Source organism: Candoia aspera, chromosome 13 (genome assembly GCF_035149785.1).
Source record: "Candoia aspera isolate rCanAsp1 chromosome 13, rCanAsp1.hap2, whole genome shotgun sequence".
NCBI classification, from domain to species: domain Eukaryota; kingdom Metazoa; phylum Chordata; class Lepidosauria; order Squamata; family Boidae; genus Candoia; species Candoia aspera.
The window spans coordinates 23,598,045-23,619,521 of NC_086165.1; the positions used below are offsets into that span (position 1 = coordinate 23,598,045).

The 21,477-nt window shown below is 42.7% G+C and overlaps 1 protein-coding gene across 2 annotated transcripts in view; it reads left to right on the forward strand.

The window, feature by feature from the left end:
- IQGAP1 (IQ motif containing GTPase activating protein 1) overlaps positions 1 to 21,477 on the forward strand; it is a 115,942-nt gene that overhangs the window by 58,710 nt on the left and 35,755 nt on the right. For both annotated transcript variants that reach the window (XR_010068681.1, XM_063314180.1), the window contains exons 15-21: positions 2,163 to 2,326; positions 5,538 to 5,628; positions 6,331 to 6,498; positions 9,174 to 9,316; positions 10,314 to 10,484; positions 19,428 to 19,511; positions 21,318 to 21,389. Coding sequence is in view for 1 of the 2 variants with exons in the window: in XM_063314180.1 (XP_063170250.1) it covers positions 2,163 to 2,326; positions 5,538 to 5,628; positions 6,331 to 6,498; positions 9,174 to 9,316; positions 10,314 to 10,484; positions 19,428 to 19,511; positions 21,318 to 21,389 (893 nt within the window). In the remaining variant the exon portion in view is untranslated. The remainder of the gene's footprint in view (positions 1 to 2,162; positions 2,327 to 5,537; positions 5,629 to 6,330; positions 6,499 to 9,173; positions 9,317 to 10,313; positions 10,485 to 19,427; positions 19,512 to 21,317; positions 21,390 to 21,477) is intronic.

The following is a 21,477-nucleotide window of genomic DNA, read 5'->3' on the forward strand; positions in this document are numbered from 1 at the left end:
TTCAGAATGGAAAGTGGACTCCCTGGTTCTTTCTCATTTTTATCAAGATGGTTTCTGATCCAGCTTTGTGATGTTGACTTTGGACATTAAGTTTCTATAGCTTATAATACCTAATTACTTTGAGTTTTAAGAATCCCCTTACCAAGATATAGGGCATTTTTCAGTGTTGGCTGGGTTCATACAGGATGCTAAGCCATAAGTTGACTTTTTTTGTTTAGTCCCATGTTAAACAAAGCTATTATATAATATTGATACAAATGGTTTATGGCTTAGTGTTATGTGTGTACATAACCACAGTTACATTTAACAAACCACAGTTAAAATACAATACATGTTATACAGTGTCTGTGAACCCACCCACTCTGTCCAGATTTTGCAATTGTTTGCAAAAGTGTTGCACAGTTGAGGACATGTTGAGTGTGTTTTGGCCAGAGACAGGCTGCCTTTTTTGGTTTTTTAGAAATTAGCCTCTGGTGTATTTTGGAGAAACTGATTGACTAGGTGATCATGAGTGGTCACCCTGTTCCTGTTCGTACTCATGATCCTCCTCCTCCAGATCATGTTGCTCATTGGATACCAATGCAGTTCATTGCCATCAAAACAGGGAGGTCCTCTGGATTGGTAAAGTCAGCATTGATCAATTGTAGCTGTCCAGAATTTCAGACAGGACTATTTTCCATCCCCATTAGAGACTGAATCTTGCAGAGCAATAGAAAATGATGTGGCCACAATCCCTCCTCCCCACTTTAGCTATAAATGGCGACTGACCCAAAACTGACCCAAGAGGCACTTCTTCTCCTACCACCATAGAGCTGGTTTACATTTTTCCTCTCCCAGTGGCAGACAAGTGGGCTTCGTTTTGGGAGGCCCTTTGAACACAGTCACTCATGCCCTGGTCATCTCCCATATAGACTACTGCAATGAGCATTACATGGGGCTACCCTTGATGAGTATCCGGAAGCTACAGCTGGTCCAAAATGCAGCCACGTGGGCAATTTTAGGTGCCCCAAGATCGGCACATGTTACACCATTGCTTCACAAGCTGCATTGGGTACCAGTCTGCTTCCGGGTGCAATTCAAGGTGTTGGTTATTACCTTTAAAGCCCTTCATGGCATGGTTCCAGGGCACCTGAGGGACCGTCTCATCCCCGTTGCATCAACCCATCCCACCCAGTCAGGCAGAGAGGGCATGCTGCAGACCCCGTCTGCAAGATAATTCTATTTGGTGGAGTCCAGGAAGCGGGCCTTCTCTGTGGTAGCTCCTGCCCTTTGGAGCATTCAGCCCCCGGAGGTGAGACAAGCCCCATTGCTCCTGGCCTTCCGAAAGAACCTGAAGACCTGGCTCTGCCGCCTCGCTTGGGGCAGGAAGGGGAGGAGTTACTCCTGGGGATGGCTGGCGCCTTCCAGGGCTCCTCACATGCATATGAACTGAATTAGATCTTTTACTGCCATCTGGATTTTATTTTTATTTTTATTTTTTTATATTTATATTTTGTATTTATATTTTATATACCATTTATGGCTATTGTTTTTAACTTGTTAGCTTTATCGTAAACCACCCAGAGTCTCTCTTATAGGGGGAGATGAGAGGTGGCAAAATTTGAAAAATAAATAAATAAAAAATAAATCCCTTAAGCCATTACCCTTTGGCAGCCTTCTTCTATGTGTCTCAGCTCAGCCTTCAGTTATACATCCTGTACAATAGGCTGCTGTGGGCTACTATACTTGTACAAAGAATACTAAGAAAAAAATAAAGATTTCCCAGCATGAGGATTTTTTTCCCATTTCTGGCCTCTCTTGCACATTTGTAGCTGAAATATCTTTAGAAAAAATACTAGAAGGTATTTTAGAAGAGGCAAGCATACCAATTGCCTTTTAGGTGGATTAGGAACTACCTTGCACCCTCTAAGGCCAATACATAACCCCTTAGCTCCTTAAATATCAGTAAACTTGGGATAAGCCTATGTAGATACTCTTTCCTTTCCCTTGGAAGAGGGAGGAGAATGTGATGTGAAAGTTTTAAATGTTTGATTGATTAAACACCCTTGTTGTAGTGGGTAAACCATTTGAGGGCAAGGAACAGAAAGGTCATAGCAGGTGCCATGTGGTATCCTCCTGTATAAACTAGATGGGATTCTGCCTTTCTCGTATGTTTGTTCCAGGAATTTTAGCAATTGGACGCATAAATGAGGCTTTGGATGAAGGAGATTCTAGAAAGACGCTGCAGGCGTTGCAGATTCCTGAAGCAAAACTGGAGGGAGTGACCCCCAAAGTAGCACAGCATTATCAAGATGTGCTGCTCCGTGCAAAGAGGGAGAAAGCACAGGTGAGTAAATAGTTACAGCAGAGGAAGGTGCTTTGATTTCTAATGCTCTGAAGTCTTCTGTCAGACTTGACAACTTAAATGGCCTCTCAAAGCCGAGAGGGAGATGGTATAGGGCTTCTTTCATCCCACCCCCCGCCCATCCTTCTGCTCGTTTTGATTAATTAGCTCTTTGGTGTGGGAGAAACCTCTTAGATGTTGGAAGCTAGGCCTCCTCAGATATTCTAAGTCTGGGGTTCCCCAGCCTTTCTGGGGAATAGACCATAATTGGGACCGGCAACTCAGTCATTAAGTGAAGTGGTGACAAAGTGAAACTGCAACTGTGCTTATGATCGGCAGTTTTCCTTTGTTCTACAGACCTGCAAAGGTTGTACATGCAAGGATTGGTTGTAAGGTTACTTTTTATCACCGTTAAAACTGTGAACAGTCGCTAAATGAGGCAGTTGTTAAATGAGGACTACCTGTCCATGTTTGTGCTCTCAGGCTTTTCCACTTATAAAATGGCTGAAAAGTCGCATTTCCCACTGACCATTTCAGAGTGCAACTGGGCATTGTCCAGGGGAAGGCCTTTCTGTCACCTGATTGGGCAAAAAAGATTAGTGCATCCAGTTTCCCAAGTACTCTGCTTTGATTGATTGATCCTCCATGTATGGTTTCCATTACTACAGTCATACCCTTCTCTCTCTCACATTTGAGGATTATGCAGAATGATACATCTGTTCACTTTTAGCTGTCACGTATCATTTTTGCCTTTCTCAAGCACAGCAAAGGGCTCTCCTGATGATTGACTGTGATGGCAATTTTCTTGCAGAGAACATTTTCTTCCACCAGCATCATTGCGATGATGGATGTCTACTACACTGTGTGTAGTGATGATTATACCCCAAATAACACTATCCTATCAGTGAACTGGAGCTGCTTGGTCAAGGCAGTTAAACTCACCTTGAAGGCATTGTATTTTAATTAATTTGTCCAAATTACTCAGATAATTTGATTCTGGACTGGTACATTAACAGTGGGAAACATAAAATCACTTTCCCTTCTTGACAACACTCACCAAGTGTGGGTCTGATGGTGCTTTTTCCTGTTCATGATTCATTTAGCTTGGGAAGCCTGCTAGCTTGTGACACCCTCCACTGTTCACCTCCAAGTGTCTGTTCTTAGAGGCAGAGAGAATTTCTCTTTTCACTTTCTTGGGATGTATCCTTTGCTTTCTCCATCTGTTTCCAAATCCTTGGAGGTCTGAATCAAGTGTCTAACTATTCTCATAACTCTGCATTCCTATTTTAGGAGAGAAAATCACTGTAGTTGTATAAATGCTGTATCAAAACAGTACGTGTGTCCCACTCTTTCCCAATAGCCAAGTTTTACTTGTGTCCAATGTATCTTTACAGATTTCATAATCTAACAAATCTAATTTTATCTATCTATCTATCTATCTATCTATCTATCTATCTATCTATCTATCTATCTATTTTCTATCCTGCCTTTATCATTTTTATAAATAACTCAAGGTGGTGAACATACCTAATATGCCTTCCTCCTCCTCTTTTCTCCACAACAACAACCCTGTGAGGTGGGCTGGGCAGAGAGAGAGTGACTGGGCCAAGGTCACCCAGCCTGCTTTCATGCCTAAGGCGGGACTACAACTCACAGGCTCCTGGATTCTAGCCCGCTGCCTTAACCACTAGACCAAACTGGCTCTCTAATTCATAACTATGCTGACTTAGCCTAATGTTGCAGTAACATCCAGAGTCCTCTCAGACATATTAAATATAATCTATGCACCACCATTGTAAATACACTTAGCCTTGATGAACATAAAGGAATTTACAGGTAGTCCTTGACCTATGGCCATTCATTCAGCGACCATTCGAAGTTACAACAGCGCTGAACAAATGGTGGTTAGGACCAGTCCTTGGAGTTCCGGCGTTGCAGCACCCCTGCGGTCACATAATTGTGATCTGGGCACTTGGCAACTGGTTCACACTTACAACCGGTTGCAGTGCTCTGTGATCACATGATTGCCATTTGCAACCTTCCCTGCCAGCTTCCTCAGAAAGTCAGTGGGGACGCTGGCAGGGAAGGTTGTACGTTGCTGGGGTAAGTCTCCCTCACTTGCGTACCCTCCCCCAGCCCCTTTGCACTCACGCCATTCTGGCCACTTGTGCACTCTCTCACACCCTTGTGCACCCTCCCTGACTCTCATTGCACCTCTCGTGAACCCCTTGCACCCTTGCGTGCCCTCCCCAAACCTCCCCGCGCACCTTCAGGCACCTTCCCCAACCCACGCCTCCCCTGCACCCCCACGTTCCCTCCCCCATCCAGCAGAGCCACTTACCTGCCTGCTGGCCTGGGACTTGCGATTTCCTGCCGGCTTCCCTACTGACTTTAGTTGTGGAAAGCTGGCAGGAAGTTGCTTCATGTAACAACTGTGAGATTTGGTTAATGATGGCAACTGGGACTGTGGGGAGTATTGCTGTCATTAAGCAATGCAGTTGGGCTTTACGACTGCATTGCTTTGCAACGGAAATTCCGGTCCCAATTGCTGTCGTAAGTCGAGGAGTACAGGTAGTTCTCGACTTATGTCCACAACTGGGATCAGAATTTCCGTTGCTAAGCTGTGCAGTTGTAAAGCGTGGTGTCATGGGACTACATTGCTTAGTGACAGTAATCTTGGCACTCCCCGTTCCATCATTAAGCAAATTCCACCGGTCATTAGCCGAGCACCCACCCCAATCCAAGCCATTCCGGGCTTGGACCCTCCCAGCCCCAAGCCTTGGTAAGGTAAGGGATGGCCTCCTCTTCAACTCCCCACATCAGCCTATCTCCCTCCCATCTCTGCCCTTTGGGCTGCACTGCACCTTGCCTTGCGGTGTGGCAAGTAGCCCCACAATCGCACGACTCTGGGGCTGCTTGCCACGCGGCTCAGGGGCTTCTTGGCACACCGTGACTTGGGGCTGCAGGAAGCCCCTGAGCCGCAGCGCAGCACAAAGCCGACATGCCCCGGGAAGCCCTGGCTGCCCCAGCCCAGTTCCAGCTGCCCTCGCCAGCCCGCGCTCCGAGGCCCCTGCCCCTGCGCTCTGACCCAGGCCGAGGCTGGGCTTCATGCTGTGCTGCGGCTCTGGGGCTTTGCAGGAGGAAGGAGAAAGCCCCAGCCCCAGCGCAGAGGCATTTTGCTTCAACTTTCCTGTAGGGACTGTTTTTCTTTCAGGAAACTCAGGATGAAACTGCCGTCCTGTGGTTGGATGAAATTCAGGGTGGAGTTCATCAGTCAAACAGCGATATGGAGGAAGCACAAAGATGTAAGTCTCCATCTTCTATTTCAGCAGTTTTAGTGATGGCTTTGCCATCCCCCGCTTATGGCTGAGGTGGGCTGCTTTAGGAGAAGCCAATAACTTCAAGGAGGGACTGGTATTTCAGCTGCTGGTGCTTCTCCTTGTTGCAGTGTTCATTCATATCGCTTCTGTGACGCCGCTGCTGTTTCCTTCTTTTCACTTTGCAGTCATTTAAAGTTAATAGTGGTAATCAGAATCATCATTGTTCCAGTCTGGTGTGGCTTGATCTCTAAAAGGGCTGTTGAGCTTGATCTGCCTGAATTTAGGGACACCATCTTCCTAGCCTTGTCGTTGGTCTGGTGGTGTAAACAGCTGGATGTCAAGGAAAAGAAGCTTTTTGTTTGCTCACGAAACTCAGAACTGGAATTGGCCTTAGAGAAAGGCCTGGTTACCGGAGTAGCTCTAACAAAGGGGTTTTCCTTCTATTTGGTGCCCAGTGTGTTTTCTTCTTTCCCCACTTGGAAATAAGGAGCACTGTTCATTATATGTTATATCCATCCTCTGGGAGCTCAAGGAAATGGATAGTTTGCAACTGGATGGTTGCCAAGGAAGTCTGATGCAGTCACATTTGATTTGAAGATAAAAGTGGAATGTTTTGGGGTTCCTTGAAGCCATGTGTGCTGTGAAATACATTCACTGAAAAACTTTTTTTCTTGCACTTCATCCAAGTTTCCCTAGGAATTTTGGCCATTAATGAGGCAGTGGACCAGGGTGATGTTGCAAAAATGCTCAGCTTCCTGCGTTCGGCTGATGTTGGACTGTATGGGGTGACCCCAGAATGTGCAGAGGCATATCATCAGGAACTGGCAGCAATAAAAAAAGTGAAGTTGGCTTCTGGTAAGAGCATACTATTTTGTTGCCTGGGAATGGGCTGGTTGTATACAAGCAATGAGTTGTGTGCAGGTCAGACTATCCAGCTGACTCTGTATACTACTAAAACTCTCCTGTCTGTACTTTGTAACCTCTATGTGGGCGAAACTGTGTGTCATAGGGCAACAATTTTTGAACCAAAGTACCTCAAATGGGCTAACTTACAGAATGCATCCAAAATCTGGGACCCACGACTCCTGTGGAATAGAAATTTGGCAAATTTTATAAAACATTTTATGACATAAAAATGATCATAATGCATTTTATGACACAATACAAAATGTCATAAAACATTTCCTGTGGCCAACCCCTGATGTTTGACTGTGCTATACAATTCAATATGAATGACATGGGCTATTTTCAAGGCAGATACATCTCTGAATATCTCCCTGAATTTTTAAGAACTTTTTCAGTGAAGGCAGTACTTTAGAAGCTCTGCCATTGTTGAGGGCATTGAGGAATCTGGTAAGGAAATATCTCTAAAACGATGACCTAACGGGTCATGGGTTGTCTAGTTCTAGACTGTTTTTTTAAAAAAATTATTAAATTTATATCCTGCTTTCCTCCAGGAATTTTAAGGCAGAACACAAACACTTTCTCCTCTGGTCTTTTCTCCAAGGAGCAGCAGCCATGTGGAATAGATTGGCTGAGCATGGATGATCCACTGAGCTTCCATAGCTAAGGGTGGATTGGACCTGGATTTCAGCAGCCTTGATTTAACACTTTCATTACACCACACTGGGAAGGTAGAACAAGTCTGCCTCTTCAGATGCAGGTGTCCAAAGGCTGTCTTTTCTTTTTCACTAGAGAACGATTTCTCTGTGTGGTCTGCTCGAAATCCTGGTCCACCTTGCGATGGAGGGACCCCACAGCTTCTGGTTGGCTTTCTGATCTCCTCTCACTTTTGCCTTTTTTCTTCTTTGTTCCCAGAATTTCCCAGCTCTTCCAATAGTTGGTCCCAAGCCTGCTGTTGTTTCCTTTTGTTTTTCCTCTGAGATAGCTCTCAAGTGTGCAGTGTTATGCTTGAATCATGTTTTTCTGAAGTAACAAGTCACTTTTATTGTATGGTTCTTCAGCGAGCCTGTGACCTTGTCTTTCCCCTTCAGTTTTTAGAGTGCAGACTTTTATTCCAATAAAGTGGTTACAAAAATTTGGTATAAGCTGTTGGTACAGCAATTTTATTGTCTCTCTATGGCTACAAATAGTCTGTGTATGTTCAGTGTTGCCCAATGGATGAAAACTTATTTAACCTTTTAATCGCATGATGCATTTGCATTTAGGTGTGTATGCAAAAATTCTGTCCATTGTACCATCTTTACCTGAGTGTGTAGTTCAGTTTGCACTGGAAACTGTATTATAATTGTCAGGTAACATTGTGCCTACAGAAAACCTGGGGGAAAATTTTTCTTGATATAGAGCCATTTGCCCTATAAAAATATTGGCACTGACAGTTCCATGGAGCATCTTTTGCACCATCCGCTATTATATCCTTTGAGATGTTAAGGATTGAAGCAGGTATCATAGAATGTAGAGTTGGAAGGGACCTAAGAGGTCATTGTCCAACCCTCTGCACACTGCAGGATTCACTACACCATCCCTGATAGTTGACTATCCAGCCTCTGTTTGAAAACCTCCAGTGAAGGGGAAGAAACCACTCCATGCGGTAGCTTATTCCACTGATTGGCAGCTCTTACTGTCAAGAAGTTCTTCCTAATGTCTAATTTCTACTTATATCCTTGAAGTTTCATCCCATGAGTTCTAGTCTTATTCTCGGGAGCAAGTGAGAAGAGGTCTGAACCCTCTACTGTGTGACACCCCTTGAGATATTTGAAGAAACTGTTGTGTCCCCTTCCCACCTTCTCTTCTGCAAGCTAAACGTTTCTAGGTCTTTTAACTGTTCCTCATAGGACTTGCTTTCCAGTCCTTTCACTATCTTGGTAGCCTTTCTCTGGACTTCTTCCAGTTTATCGATGTCCTTTTTCAACTGGGGTGTGCAGAACTGAACGCAATGTTCCAAGTGAGGCCTGACCAAGGCAGAGTAGAGTGGCATCATTACTTCCCACGATCCAACTCTACACTCCTCTTGATGCTCTTCAGGATGCCGTTGGCCTTCCTTGCAGCTGCTTTACACTGTTGTGACTGTTGAGCATGTGATCCACCAGTACACCCTTCTCATGTGTGCTGCTCTTGAGCAAGATTTTCCCCACTCTGTACATGTTTCTTTCGTTTTTCTTTCCTAGATGCACAACATTACATTTCTCCCTATTAAATTTCATTCTCATAGAATCATAGGGTTGGAAAGGGACCTTGGAGGTCTTCTAGTCCAACCTCCTGCCCAAGGCAGGAGTCTTCATTCCATCTTGGACAAATGGTTGTCCAATCTTTTCTTGAAAACCTCCAGTGATGGAGCACCCATTCTCTTTGTTTCTGCCTGCTATTTTAGCCTAAGTCTTTCTGAATTTTTTCCCCTCTCCCCCTCCCAAGTATTAGCTACTCCTCTTGCTTTGTATTGTCTGCAAATTTGGTACCTATACATACAAAAAATACATTTTATTCTGCTGTGCTCTCTTTGTTTTGGCAGCACATTTGAGCTGTGCTGTAAGAGTGGACCCCACATCAGTAAGACTTTCCATTCCTTCTAGGAAACAACAACAGCGACTGGGTGAAGCACTGGGTAAAAGGAGGATACCATTATTACCACAACCTACAAACCCAAGACGGAGTCTGGGAGGAGCCCCAGGGATTTGTGCAGAATAACACACAGCTCTCCCGGGAGGATGTCCAGGTACATGGATCATGTTCTCTCGTCCTCAGCAGCACTAGGGTCAGGTTCATCATGTACCAAAATGAGAGAGTGGATCAAGACCAGGAATTATTTCTTGTTGTGCACAGCTGTTCTAATGTTTGAGCCATCTTGGCTTGCATAAATATCTTTGGTGATATATAAACAGAAGCGTCCAGTATATATAAGAGATGGGATAAATAAAGAAGAATAAGTCCAGACTTATTGAATCTTGCTTCAATACTAAATGTTTATGTTCACAAAGGTGAACATGCAAAAAATTAGATCAGTGTACTTCTTACAGAGAACAAGATTTATTTATTTATTTATTTTTCAAATCTATTACCGCCCATCTCCCCCCAAGAGGGGGACTCTTTACAACCTTACAAAGGTGAAATGTTTTAAGACTCTGTCCTTGGAATGGTCAAAAATGCCTCATTGGTTCCAATATTTGAAGTAATATTTGAATTGTTCCACCTTGTTTATGTAATACACTTTGAATTATGTTATTTATTTGAAATAATATAATTCAAAACAAATTACAGAAACAAGGTGGAACATTCATTGAATTTAAAAGCTTATAACATAAAATTCAGAACATCTGCTGAGGCTTATTTATAAAGTTGTTATAAGTTACTGAAATATAAATAAGAAACTGATTGATTAAATGGATACACAATTTAAACTGGACAATTGACATGCAGCAGTGGCAATACTGATGGAACATAAATATTAAATTTATGGTGGAGGTTGGTATAGGATGTTTTTTCACTGTTATTTCAATGTAGTGTTGATTGCCAAAACAGATAATTCCACACGCCTGCCTTTTGGCAACGTTGCAAACGGAGGTGGAGTAGATGCTAACACCTAAGTTGGTAATTAGCAATCCCTTGCCAAGCATTCAGCCCCAAATCCAGTTCCACATGTTGCTGGTGGGAAAAGGTGCGTTTTCATCTGTCACTGGGAACCTGCTTTATGTTCTCTCCCCTGGCAACTCCAGAGCACCATCTCAGCAGTTACAGCAGCGTATAACCGAGAGCAGCTCTGGCTGGCCAACGAGAGCCTGATCACCAGGCTACAGGCTCGCTGCCGTGGCTACCTTGTTCGCCAGGAGTTCAGGGCCAGGATGCATTTCTTGAAGAAACAAGTGCCTGCCATCACCTGCATCCAGGTACGGAGAGCTCTATCAGATTTGCTGAAAAGAGGGAGGAAATAACGTTAAGGAGATAAATGTACAGCAAGGTTTGGAATGTGGCCCTGCCCTGCAGATGTACACAGCCCCCCTCCCCTTTTTTCATTGGCTATTAACAGAATCTGACTAGGGAATGTTGTGTGGTCCCAGGCTAGCCCCCCGCGGGGGTGGTGGTGGTCTGAGATGTCATGTGAAGAATGAAGAAAATACGCACATTCTGTTGTGGTGGAACTAGCAAGGGGAGTTTTCCCAGCTGAGCAACAGGCTCCTTGGCAGAGCGAAACTCTCCAGTGCTGCAGCCTTTGGCATATGAAATGTCCTTGATTTCTACCTTACTGATGCTTTTTCCTTGCAGTCTTTAATCACAGAATCATAGCCCATAAGGGTTAAAAGGGACATGGGTGGTAATTTAATTTCAACTCCAACCCAGGGTAGGAATCCATTACTTCAGCAGCCCGAGCAGATTGCCATCCAACCTTTGTTCAAACACCTTTGTTCAAAGGAGAGTCTACAACTTCCCAAAAGAGTCTGTACCGTAGTGGAACAGCTGCTTCCATTAGGACACTTTTTCCTGACGTTCAGTTGAGCTCTGCTTTCTTGAATTTAAACCTATTCTTTCTTGTACTGTTTTCTAGAACAACTCTAAAGCATCCCTCTCCGTCTTCCACACTTCTGATACTTGAAGGGAGCTGCTATACCTCCCCACATTCTTATCTTCTCCAGAATAAACCTAGCCACTGTTTCCAACCACTCCTCATAGGTTTTTCTTTCCAAGCTCCTTATCATCTTGGTTGCTGTCCTCTGTACACTCTCAAATTTGTCAGTAGTATTCTTCCTGAAATGTGTCCAGAACAGGATGCAATATACTGTGGAGAGTCTGACCAAAGGAAAACAAAGAGGAACAGTGACTTCTCTTGATGCTGACACTATACGTCTGATGGTGCATTTCCCTTGTTTTAAAGCTGCACCAAACCTTTGGCTCATGTTCAACTTGTGATTCACTAAGATGACCAGATCCTTTTTGCATATATTGCTGCCTAGTATAATTGTTCCCCATCTAGTACTCGTGCCTGATTTTTCTTCCCAAATGTCGAACTTAGCATTTTTCCCTGGTTTCTGTTCATTGTTCCAGCTTATTAAAACCCTCCTGATTGGCACTTGACACTTCCTACCAGCCTGACCTGGAACTATCCTTGTTTGGATACATTGTTCAGCTCCATATACATCTAATGGTAGCATAGTCTGGCCCTCTCTACCACTGTCTGTATTTTAGGTGCTTTTTCCTTTCCTGGGACAGCAAAATTTGTTCAGATCAGTTCCAAGAACATTTCATCTTTCTTTTCTATTGACAAACAATGGGAAGGGGAAGAAGGCTGTGAGCAAATGACTGTGCAACTGCAAGGAAAGTCTGGCTAGGAAAATGACGTTGATGGAAGAGTTTCCGTTTCTGATTCAGTGGTCTTGAATTATCTAGATGATCTGTCTATTTATTTATTAATTTATCTATTAAATTTCAATGTTGCACAATTCTGGACACCTCAATACAATAAGAGTAATGTAACCCCCCCGACACACAAAATGCAAAAAATCAACCAATACAAGTACAAAAATAACTACAAACTAATTACAAAATGGCAGTCTAAACAACAAAGCAAAACATCACAAACACCCTACCCCAAGGCCTGGGTAGAGAGCCAGGTTTTCAAGGCCTTCTGGAATGTCATCAGAGTGGGGGCCATACAGATCTTGGAGGGACCTCATTCCAGAGGGCAGGTGCCAATACAGAGAAGCCACGCTTCCTGGGTCCCAAAAGATGACAGTGTTTAATCAAGGGGACCTCAAGCATGCCCACTCTGATGGATCATACCAGATGGCAGAAACCACGGAAAACAGGTGGTCCCTCAAATAGCTGGGCCCTATGCCATGTAGGGTTGTATGTGTAACAAACAGCATCTTGAACCACACCCAGAAGCACCCTGGACACCAGTCCAGCTTGCAGAACAGAGGTGTTGTGTGGGGATACCAAGGCAAGCACATCACTGCTTGTGCCACTGCATTCTGGATCAGTTGAAGCTTCTGAGTGGTCTTCAGGAGCAGTCCATGTATAGCACATTGCAGTAGTTGAGCCATGAGGCGACAAGGGCCTGAATGACTATCCTGGAAAAGGTGCAACTGGCACACTAGATTGAGCTGTGCAAAGGCCCTCTTGACCACAGCTGCCACCTGCTCTTCAACCAGGAGCTGTGAGTCCAAGAGAACCCCCAAATTGCACACCACTCCTGACCAGGGAAGTACAACCCCATCCAGGAATAAATATGGAAATTCCCAGATCTGGGCAGTTCCAACAGCCACAACCACTTAGTTTTGATAGGTTTGAGCCTGGGTGAGATATACATTGAGCATTTGTATAGCACTGTTGCTTCTTCGATTATCTTCCATTTTTTTTCTTGTTGTTCCATAACTCTTGTTTTCCATAGTTCGTCAAAGCTCAGAATGACCTGAGATTTGTAAAGGGTACTGAGAATAACAAAAAGGGTATATTTTTCAGAGTAAAAGAGAGAAGAATCTATAACAGCTGCTCAGCAAAGATGACAAAATAGAAATTGTAACAGTGAAAAGACAGAGCATGCTACGTACCAACCCGTAGAAATATCAAGTTGCTTTTCATTGTAAAAATCCAGGAACTTCAGCTCCAGTAGATACTTTGGCTGTGCTATGCTTAGGCCATGGCTGGGCAGGGCCAGGTGTGTGTGTGTGGGGGTTGGTGGTGGTGTTGATGATTAGCTTCCTGTTAAAACCCTAGCCTGGACCAGGATACCTTGGTGACAATAACTTAATGTTTTGATCACCCTTCAGTTGGATTACCATAATACAGCAAACTTGAGGCAGGCTTTGGAGAGGAGACCATCCGGAAGTGCAGCTGCTCCAAAGTGCAATGGTTACACTATAGAGTAAGATCACTACTAAAGACTCTGCATTGGTTGTTCAGTGTGCTGGTGATCTACAAAGCATAGCGTGGGTTGCATCAAACACTGCCCTGCCAAGATTGAATCTGCCCATCAAGAACAACATTACAAGAAGGCCTGCTTGGAGTCCCCATCTGTATGGGATGGGGAGACAGAGACCAAGCAGCAGAACTTCTCCGATGTATCCCTCATACTTTGAAACTCTTTGCCTTCAGAGGTTTGAGCACCCACCTGGCATGTCATAATGCTGTTGAAACAACAATATTCCACCATGCTTTTAACCAGGATTGAATGTTTCCGATGGACATTGGGGAGATTTCTATTAGTTGTATGTCTTTCTTTTGGTTTATATTCTGCATTCTCTGTTGTATGCCAGAAATTAAGATAGATGGAACCATAATGAGGGAATTACCACTATACTTGGAGTTTCAGTCTCCAGGACGAAATGAATTGCATCCACCGGCACCAAAGGAACTAATGAACAGTCTGGCTGAACCTTCATGTATGAACTTGGAGAATCCTGGAGAACTGGTGAGCTGCCAGATGACAGGAGAAGAGCCCATCTTGCCCCCTCTTCAAAAAAAGAGTTGGGGTTTGCCAGACAAAGCTTACTTCATTTTTAAATCAGGAAACATTCTTAATAGATTGCAAAAGTGGGATGGATGGATGGGTGATAGATAGGTGTGGGTATATTCCATATTTCTACTGTGCTGCAGTCCAGAGACTCTAAGCTTACAGAAGGTATAGAACCAAATAAAACATCCACAGTATAACAATCAGGAACCACAACAACTACTACCACTGAAACAGAAAACTACAAATAATAAAAATAGAAAATTAAAATTAAAATGGCATGATAAAATCAGGAGAGGCTTTCCAGAACAGCTGCGTCTTTAAAAACTTCCAAAACGTCAAGGAGAGGGCTAGCCTGATTTCAACCAGGAAGCTGTTCCACAACGTCATGGTTGCCACAGAAAAGCAGCATCTCCTCCTTTCAGCCCCCTGGACCTCCTGAAAATGTGGGATCAGTAACAGTTTCTCTCTGTTTGAGCTAATAGGTTGGGCTCGTACTGGCTAGAGAATTGGTCCTACAGATACCCAGATGGCAAGCCATAAAGGGCTTTATAGGCTAAAACCAGCACCCTCAACTGTACCAGGAAACCAGTCAGCAACCAGTGCAGAGTCCACAAAGCCAGTGTTATAAAACAGGAGCCAGAAAGTATGTGGGCTGCTGCATTTTGGACCAGTTGTAGTTTCCAAGTAACTTTTAAGGGCAGCCCCATTGAGAAAGTCAAAGAATACCATACCAAAAAAGAAGTCAATATGTGCTTCATTGATTATAGAAAGCTTTGATTGTATCAATAATGTCAAACTGTAGAATCTGCTTAGAAGAAATGGGAATCCCAGGACATCTCATTGTCTTCATGAAAAACCTATACGCAGGTCAGAAAGCCACAGTGTAGATAGAATATGGCAAAACAGACACTCCATGTTGACGAAGGAATGAGACAAGGCTGTATACTCTCCCCTTATTTATTCAACCTCTATGCTGAATATCCAGGGAAGCTGGATTGGAAGAAGAAAAAATTGGAGAAAGAAACATAAATAACCTGCGCTATGCTGATGACACTATTCTGAGAGGTGAAAATGCAAAGGATTTGCAAGCTCAGGCAGTAAGTGTCAAGGAACACAGTGAAAAGACCGGACCAAGATTATATATAAAGAAGACCAAGCTAATGACAATAAGTATGACAACCAGTCTTAGAATTGACAAGGAAGATATTGAAGTGGTCAATAGGTTCTCCCTTTTAAGATCAACCATCAATTAAAGGAACAAGCAGTCAAGAAATACACTGCAGACTAGCCTTTGGTAGAGTAGCCATCAAGACCTTGGAAAAAATATCAGATGTCCAAAAAAACATCAGAATAATGCGAGCCATGGTATTGCTTGTGATACTCTATGGAAGAAAAAGTTGAACCTCGAAGAAGCAGGAATAAAGAGCACTGATGCTTTTAAACGTTGTTGTTGAGGAAAACTGAGAATACCATGGACAGCCAAGAAAATAAATAAATGGGTCATTGAATAAATCAACCCAGAGTTCTCACTTGAGGCACAAATGATAGGTTCAGATTACCTATTTCCAGCATAGCATGCAAAGAGAACTTGCTCTTTGGAGAAAGTTCTAATACTGGGAAAAGTGGAAGGAAAGTGAAAAAGAAGATGACCAACAAGATGGAGGGACTCGGTTACACTGATGATGGGTGCACAGTTTGAAGACCTGAAGGACCAGGATAGGGACAGATCGTCACAAAGAGAAACTATCTGTGTGGTTGCTACTGTTAAGTCGACACTGATTTGATGGCACATAATAATCACCAAGTAATCGCTGTTGCTGTAGTCTGTAAAACTTTTGACAAAGTACCGCTGATCTTTTAATTAGCAAGGTTAAGTGTAACAAACAATACATGAGCATCTTCAGCAGGAATAAGAGAATTACTGACAAATCGTGCATGATGATGTCATCACTCTAATGCCCCATCAGGACACAGGTATGTAATGGTGGCATTTGTGTAAGTTTACTGTGGATGCAGGTGCAGTTAAGTGGATATAAAACTGGGTTGAAAGTGACACTCAAAGAGTGCTCATCAGTGGTTCTACATCAACTGGAGAAGGGTATTAAGTAGGATGCCAGGTGTTTCCACATCATATGAATAATTCCAATTCCGTGTTGGTCTAAAACGTAAATCCTATGAAGAGAGATCGAGAGAGATGGGTGTCTTTAGACCTGAGAAACGATGATGAAGGTAATGATAGCACTCTTTCAAATACCCAAAGGGATGTCACCCACAGAGAACAGGTCCTACCCTTCCTAGCATTCCAGAGTTCAGGACACAGAATAATGGATTTAAATTACAAGAACATAGATTTCCTAATACTGTTTAGGAAAAAATTATTGATAGGAAGTTGGGCAGTGGAAGCAATTACTGGAGAAGTGGAGGGGTCTCTTTCATAGTATGACAGTATTGGAAGGGATCTAGTCTAACTCCTTGCTCAGTGCAGGCTCCTGGACAGATTAATGCAGAGACTAGACAGCTGCCTGCCTGGCATGCTGGAACTGGGATTCCTGCACTGAGCAGAGGGTCTCTCAAGGCTCTCTCCTAGTTCCAAGTTTCCATGCTGCGACTTCAGTTCGGCATTTTCAGGGAGACAGTAGCTGCAGAGAAGCTGTATCTTCATAACTGATCCATTCAAGCCTACCTACAAAGTCAGCTTAGATGAGTAACAACCAAACATTACTAAAAAACCAAAAAATGTATAGCAACGTCTCCCAATCTTTGAGGGGTTGGTGGTCCTATAGCTTTGAATTATATTCTTTTATCATAATTTTTATTAGATTTTTTTTAAAAAACAGATAGATATAGAAACATAGAAAAAAATACAGAAAACAAAATTAAGAAAAAGAGGAAAGATACTGTGAGGAATGTAGACCTTTAATCTTAACTCAGTAACTCTTGCCACAAGCCGTTTAGGAAAGGTAAAAAGTACTTTAATTAAGATACAGTAAGTGTCTAGTTACAGGTTCAAAGCCTTGAATGAAACTTTCCCACGCAATACGTTCAGTTAAGTCATTCCATTCCCTGTCACTGCCAACCCCTCCTCCTCGTTAAAATAAACTGCCCAGTACTTTGCCACTTTTTTACTGCACCCCCACTGCCTCTGCTTTGAGCCTACTGCGGTTTCCAGATGGTGCCAACTACCTGCCCTTGATAAGCAGCTTCGCCAAACAACCTTCAGCGACTCTGTTGGAATGGAATGCTGGCAATTCCCCCCCCACCCCCCCACCCCGCACCTCTGTGTTACAATTCTAACTTCACTTATTTATTCCCAGCTACTCAACCCCAATAAATCATGACAGAGTATTGCGTTCAGACAGCATTAACTATTGTGTCTGAATGCTCCTCTGACAGATAAAGAAAAAATGCAATAGATAAGAAAAGAAATATTTAAAGAAACGACTTCTGATCTTCCTTACGACAGTTACAAACATACGTATTGTCACTCCTCCCCCCTCAAGGTTATATGACATAGTTCACTTCTTCCCACATTCATCTGTTTTCAATTAGCCAATCCAGAAATCATCAAGTCATTTTTATCAATTTTCAGCAAAAATCCATAAAGAGTTTCCAGTCTTTTAAAAAAGCACTTATTATTTGATCCCTGATCAAACAGGTCAGTTTTGCCATTTCTGCTAATTCTGCCATCTTCACAGTCCGGTCCTCCATTGTGGATAGTTCTTTGTTTTTCTACCTTTGCGCGTATACAGGTAGTCCTCAACTTGCAACCACAATAGGGACCAGAACTTCTGTTGCTAAGTGAGGCGGTTGTTAAGGGAGTTGTACCCGATTTTACAACCTTTTTTGCTGCAGTTGTTAATCAAATCACCGCTGTCGTTAAGTGAACCACATGGTTGTTAAGTGAATCTGGCTCCCCCCATTGACTTTGCTTGCCGGAAGCCCCCTAGGCAGGTCATAGATGGCAGTCAGTGAGCCCAGGACGCTGCAACTGTTGTAAATACGTGCCCGTTGCCAGGTGCCTGAATGTTGATCACGTGACTGCAGGGATGCTGTGATGGCTGTGAGTGTGAGGACTGGTCGCAGGTCACTTCTTTTTTTTTGCGCCGTCGTAACTGATGGTCGCTAAACAAATAGTTTTAAGTCAAGGACTACCCTCAGTAGCCTTGTTGCAGTTACCATATATAAAACCAATCTTCCATGTGTCTTTTCTAATTGGCTGTCCATAAGTCTTAATGGAAAAAATTCTGGCTTCATTGGAATGTTAATTTTTTAAATTCTCTGCATCATCATATGTATTTGTAGCCAATATTTTTTTGCTCTTTCCCAAGTCCACCACACATTTCCAACAATGATGAGAAGTACCTTTATACATCTTAGATAATTTCTCTGGCGACATATACCAGTGGAACATCATTTTATAGAAGTTTTTTTAGATTGTAAGACTCTGAATTTCAGTCCTTTGAACCACATCCTTTCCCATTGATCCATCTGTATATTATAACCAAAATTCTTAGCCCGTTTTATCATGCACTCTTTATTTATTCATTTCTCAAATCTTGCTACCGCCCATCTCCCCCCTTTGAGGGGACTCTGGGCGGTTTACAACAACTCTTACAACAAGAGTTTAGCTTGTTCTTCTTCCATTTCAAATCTCAACAGCGGTTTATACATTTTAGCAATGACGTGTTCATCATTTGTAAATAATTCTGTTTCAGATTCCCTTATATGTTGTTCTGTTCCCGTTAGCTTTTTATGTATATTAAACCTCTCTCATAATTGTGCAAATGAAAACCACTGAAAGCTAACTCCCTCTGCAGTCAACTGTTCTCTTGATTTCATCTTCCTGTACTAGTAAATGCTGCTGTCAATAGGAGAGAATCTCTGGAGCTCAGGGTTGGACTGTGGGATCCTTGGTGCCCTCTGAGCTTGGTGGCTGGCTGGCAGACGTTTCAAAACCGATGGTGTTACTTGGTCAGATAATGAAACGTCTGCAAGCCAACCAGCTCAGAGAGCACCAAGGACTCCACAAATCGTGATACGTTAACCATTTTTCTTTGCCCACTGTTTCTTTTCTATAAAACTTCTTGGGCTGAAGCCAGTAAAGGTATTTTTGGGCACAGCCTAGGTTTATCTGTTCCATATGTTTAATATGGCACTCCTAACATAATTTTTGAAATTTACATTAACTTTATCGGACCATAAAAACCCATGCCACCCAAATCTCAGGTTGTACACTTCCAATTCTAACATTCTCTTATTTCTTAGTAACAGCCATGCTTTCATCCACACCAAACAGCAAAGTACAGTTTGGCAGATCACTGATGTGGGATGGGTTCATGCTAGATCATCCAGGGAGCCCTAACACTCTATTTTGTTTTAGTCTCAGTGGCGTGGCTACAAGCAGCGGAAGGCGTATCAAGATCGTTTGAAGTATCTGCAGACTCACACAGAAGAAGCCGTGAAGGTAGCTCTTTCTGGCCAAGTTGGAACAGAACGTCTCCGTCTCTTAGTGAAACCCCAAGTGTTGAGGCTTCAGAGTGCCTTCTCTGATGACAGCTAAGAAGTAGCTGCAGCTTGCCCTCTCCTGGGCTAGCTACCTTTGGCGCTTCAGCCTCATTCCGATCTAACTTCTCCCTGCCCACCACAGCGTTCTCCTCTTCTGCCTAAGTCCCTCCTGTGCTTTATAGCAGATGGAGGAGAATGCATCCTACTGCTGTCCTTGGAGGCAGGTTAATAAATCCTGAAAGCTTTTGCAAGGAAATGGGAGGGGGAAAGAAATGTTCTCAGTGCTTGTCCTGCTTTATTAAGGTAGCTGAGGTACACAACTATAGAAGGACATGTTAGAAAATGGAGTTGTAGTTGCCTCCCCCTTCCCAGTTTAGCAAGCCCCTGCCTGCCTTCCTGCCTTCCTGCCTTCCACAGCCACTCCTCGTTTAGTGACCATTCGCAAATACAATAGTAATAAATGGTAATAAAAAAATTGTTTTCTGACCATTGAATGCATTTACAACCAAATTTTGTGTGCATGACAACAATGCACGCTGGAGTGAGAGTAACGCTGGAGTAACTGCACGAGAGAACTTTATCCGAATGAGATGGCATCAACCAATGATCTTTGCAGTCTCTCTCGTGCGCGCTCTCTCTCTCAGTCACATGTTCACTTAGCGACCATTTTGCTTAACGACCTGGTCATTGGAATGAAACTCAGTCACTAAACAAGGAGCAGGTATATAAAATTTGGTAAGAAAAAAACAATATGCTAAGTTCAAAGAAACAGGGAAAAAATGTATACTAATATATAAGGTAAGAAAAATGAAATATGTAGCGCATGCTAAACTTGTAGTTTGTCATTCCGGAATGCAACACAGAAATAAGTTTCCATAAACTAAATTTTCCAAGCTATGCCAAATCTGCATGCCTTCATTTTTAAATATTTTTGGGTCCCACCTAATCAAAATCTCTTTAGAATATGAAGCTAAGAAAATTGCTTTACCAACTAAACCAAACCAACCATTTCTCTGAGAAATATACTGTATTTCCTATCATACTCCTCAAATGTTTGTTCTTTTAAAAAGTTGAAATCAAAAGAGGTTTTTGGACAAAAATTCGCTTGTGTTTGCAAGTCATTGGTAAGTGAGTAGCCTTCAGACATTGAAATTATAAATAAATAAATCTGTGAATCAGTGTTTGAGGAGACCCAGCCTCAGAGGATCAGGCATTTATCTCAAGCCACTGCTTGTTTTTTGTTTGGGTATAGGAAACAAACACATTTATGGTTAGTTAAAGAAGGTTTAGCATCTTGTATGAACTTAGCCAATCCAAATATATGTTTATAATTGATTAAATGTTTAGGATTAGCTGCAGTGATAAATTAAATGTTTATAATTACTTGCAAAAGTAGAGTGAGCAGACATACTACAATTTAATTTGGTTTTCTAAGATCATCCCTGATGGTATGGCTAATCTGAGTATGGATTTAACACATTTTAGTTAGCAAACAGGTATTTCCAAGGGGGAAAAAAGGTCAGATATTTAATAAAGGCAGCATTGAGGCACAGTGGCATAATTTTATATTTGGTCTTCTAGCATTTGTCCTGCCACAGATCCATTGGTGGTAGAAGTCTCCCAAATCTGGCAGGGTATTGGACTCCATGGTCCTTTCCAATTCTGGTATTCTGTTACAGTATGTGACAAATTGCTCCATAACTACTGAACTTTGGGATTTTTCTTCTTCCTAATGCTAGTGATTTTTTTTTTCTTATTTCCATAGATTCAAGCAATGACTAGGATGTATCAGGCCCGAAAACGATACAAAGATCGGCTGCAATTCTTCCGGGATCACGTAAGAGTCATTTTGCCTACACAGATGCATTGAGGCATTAGAAATATTAGTGAACTAGGATGAAAAATGTCTGCCCTTGTTTTCTGCC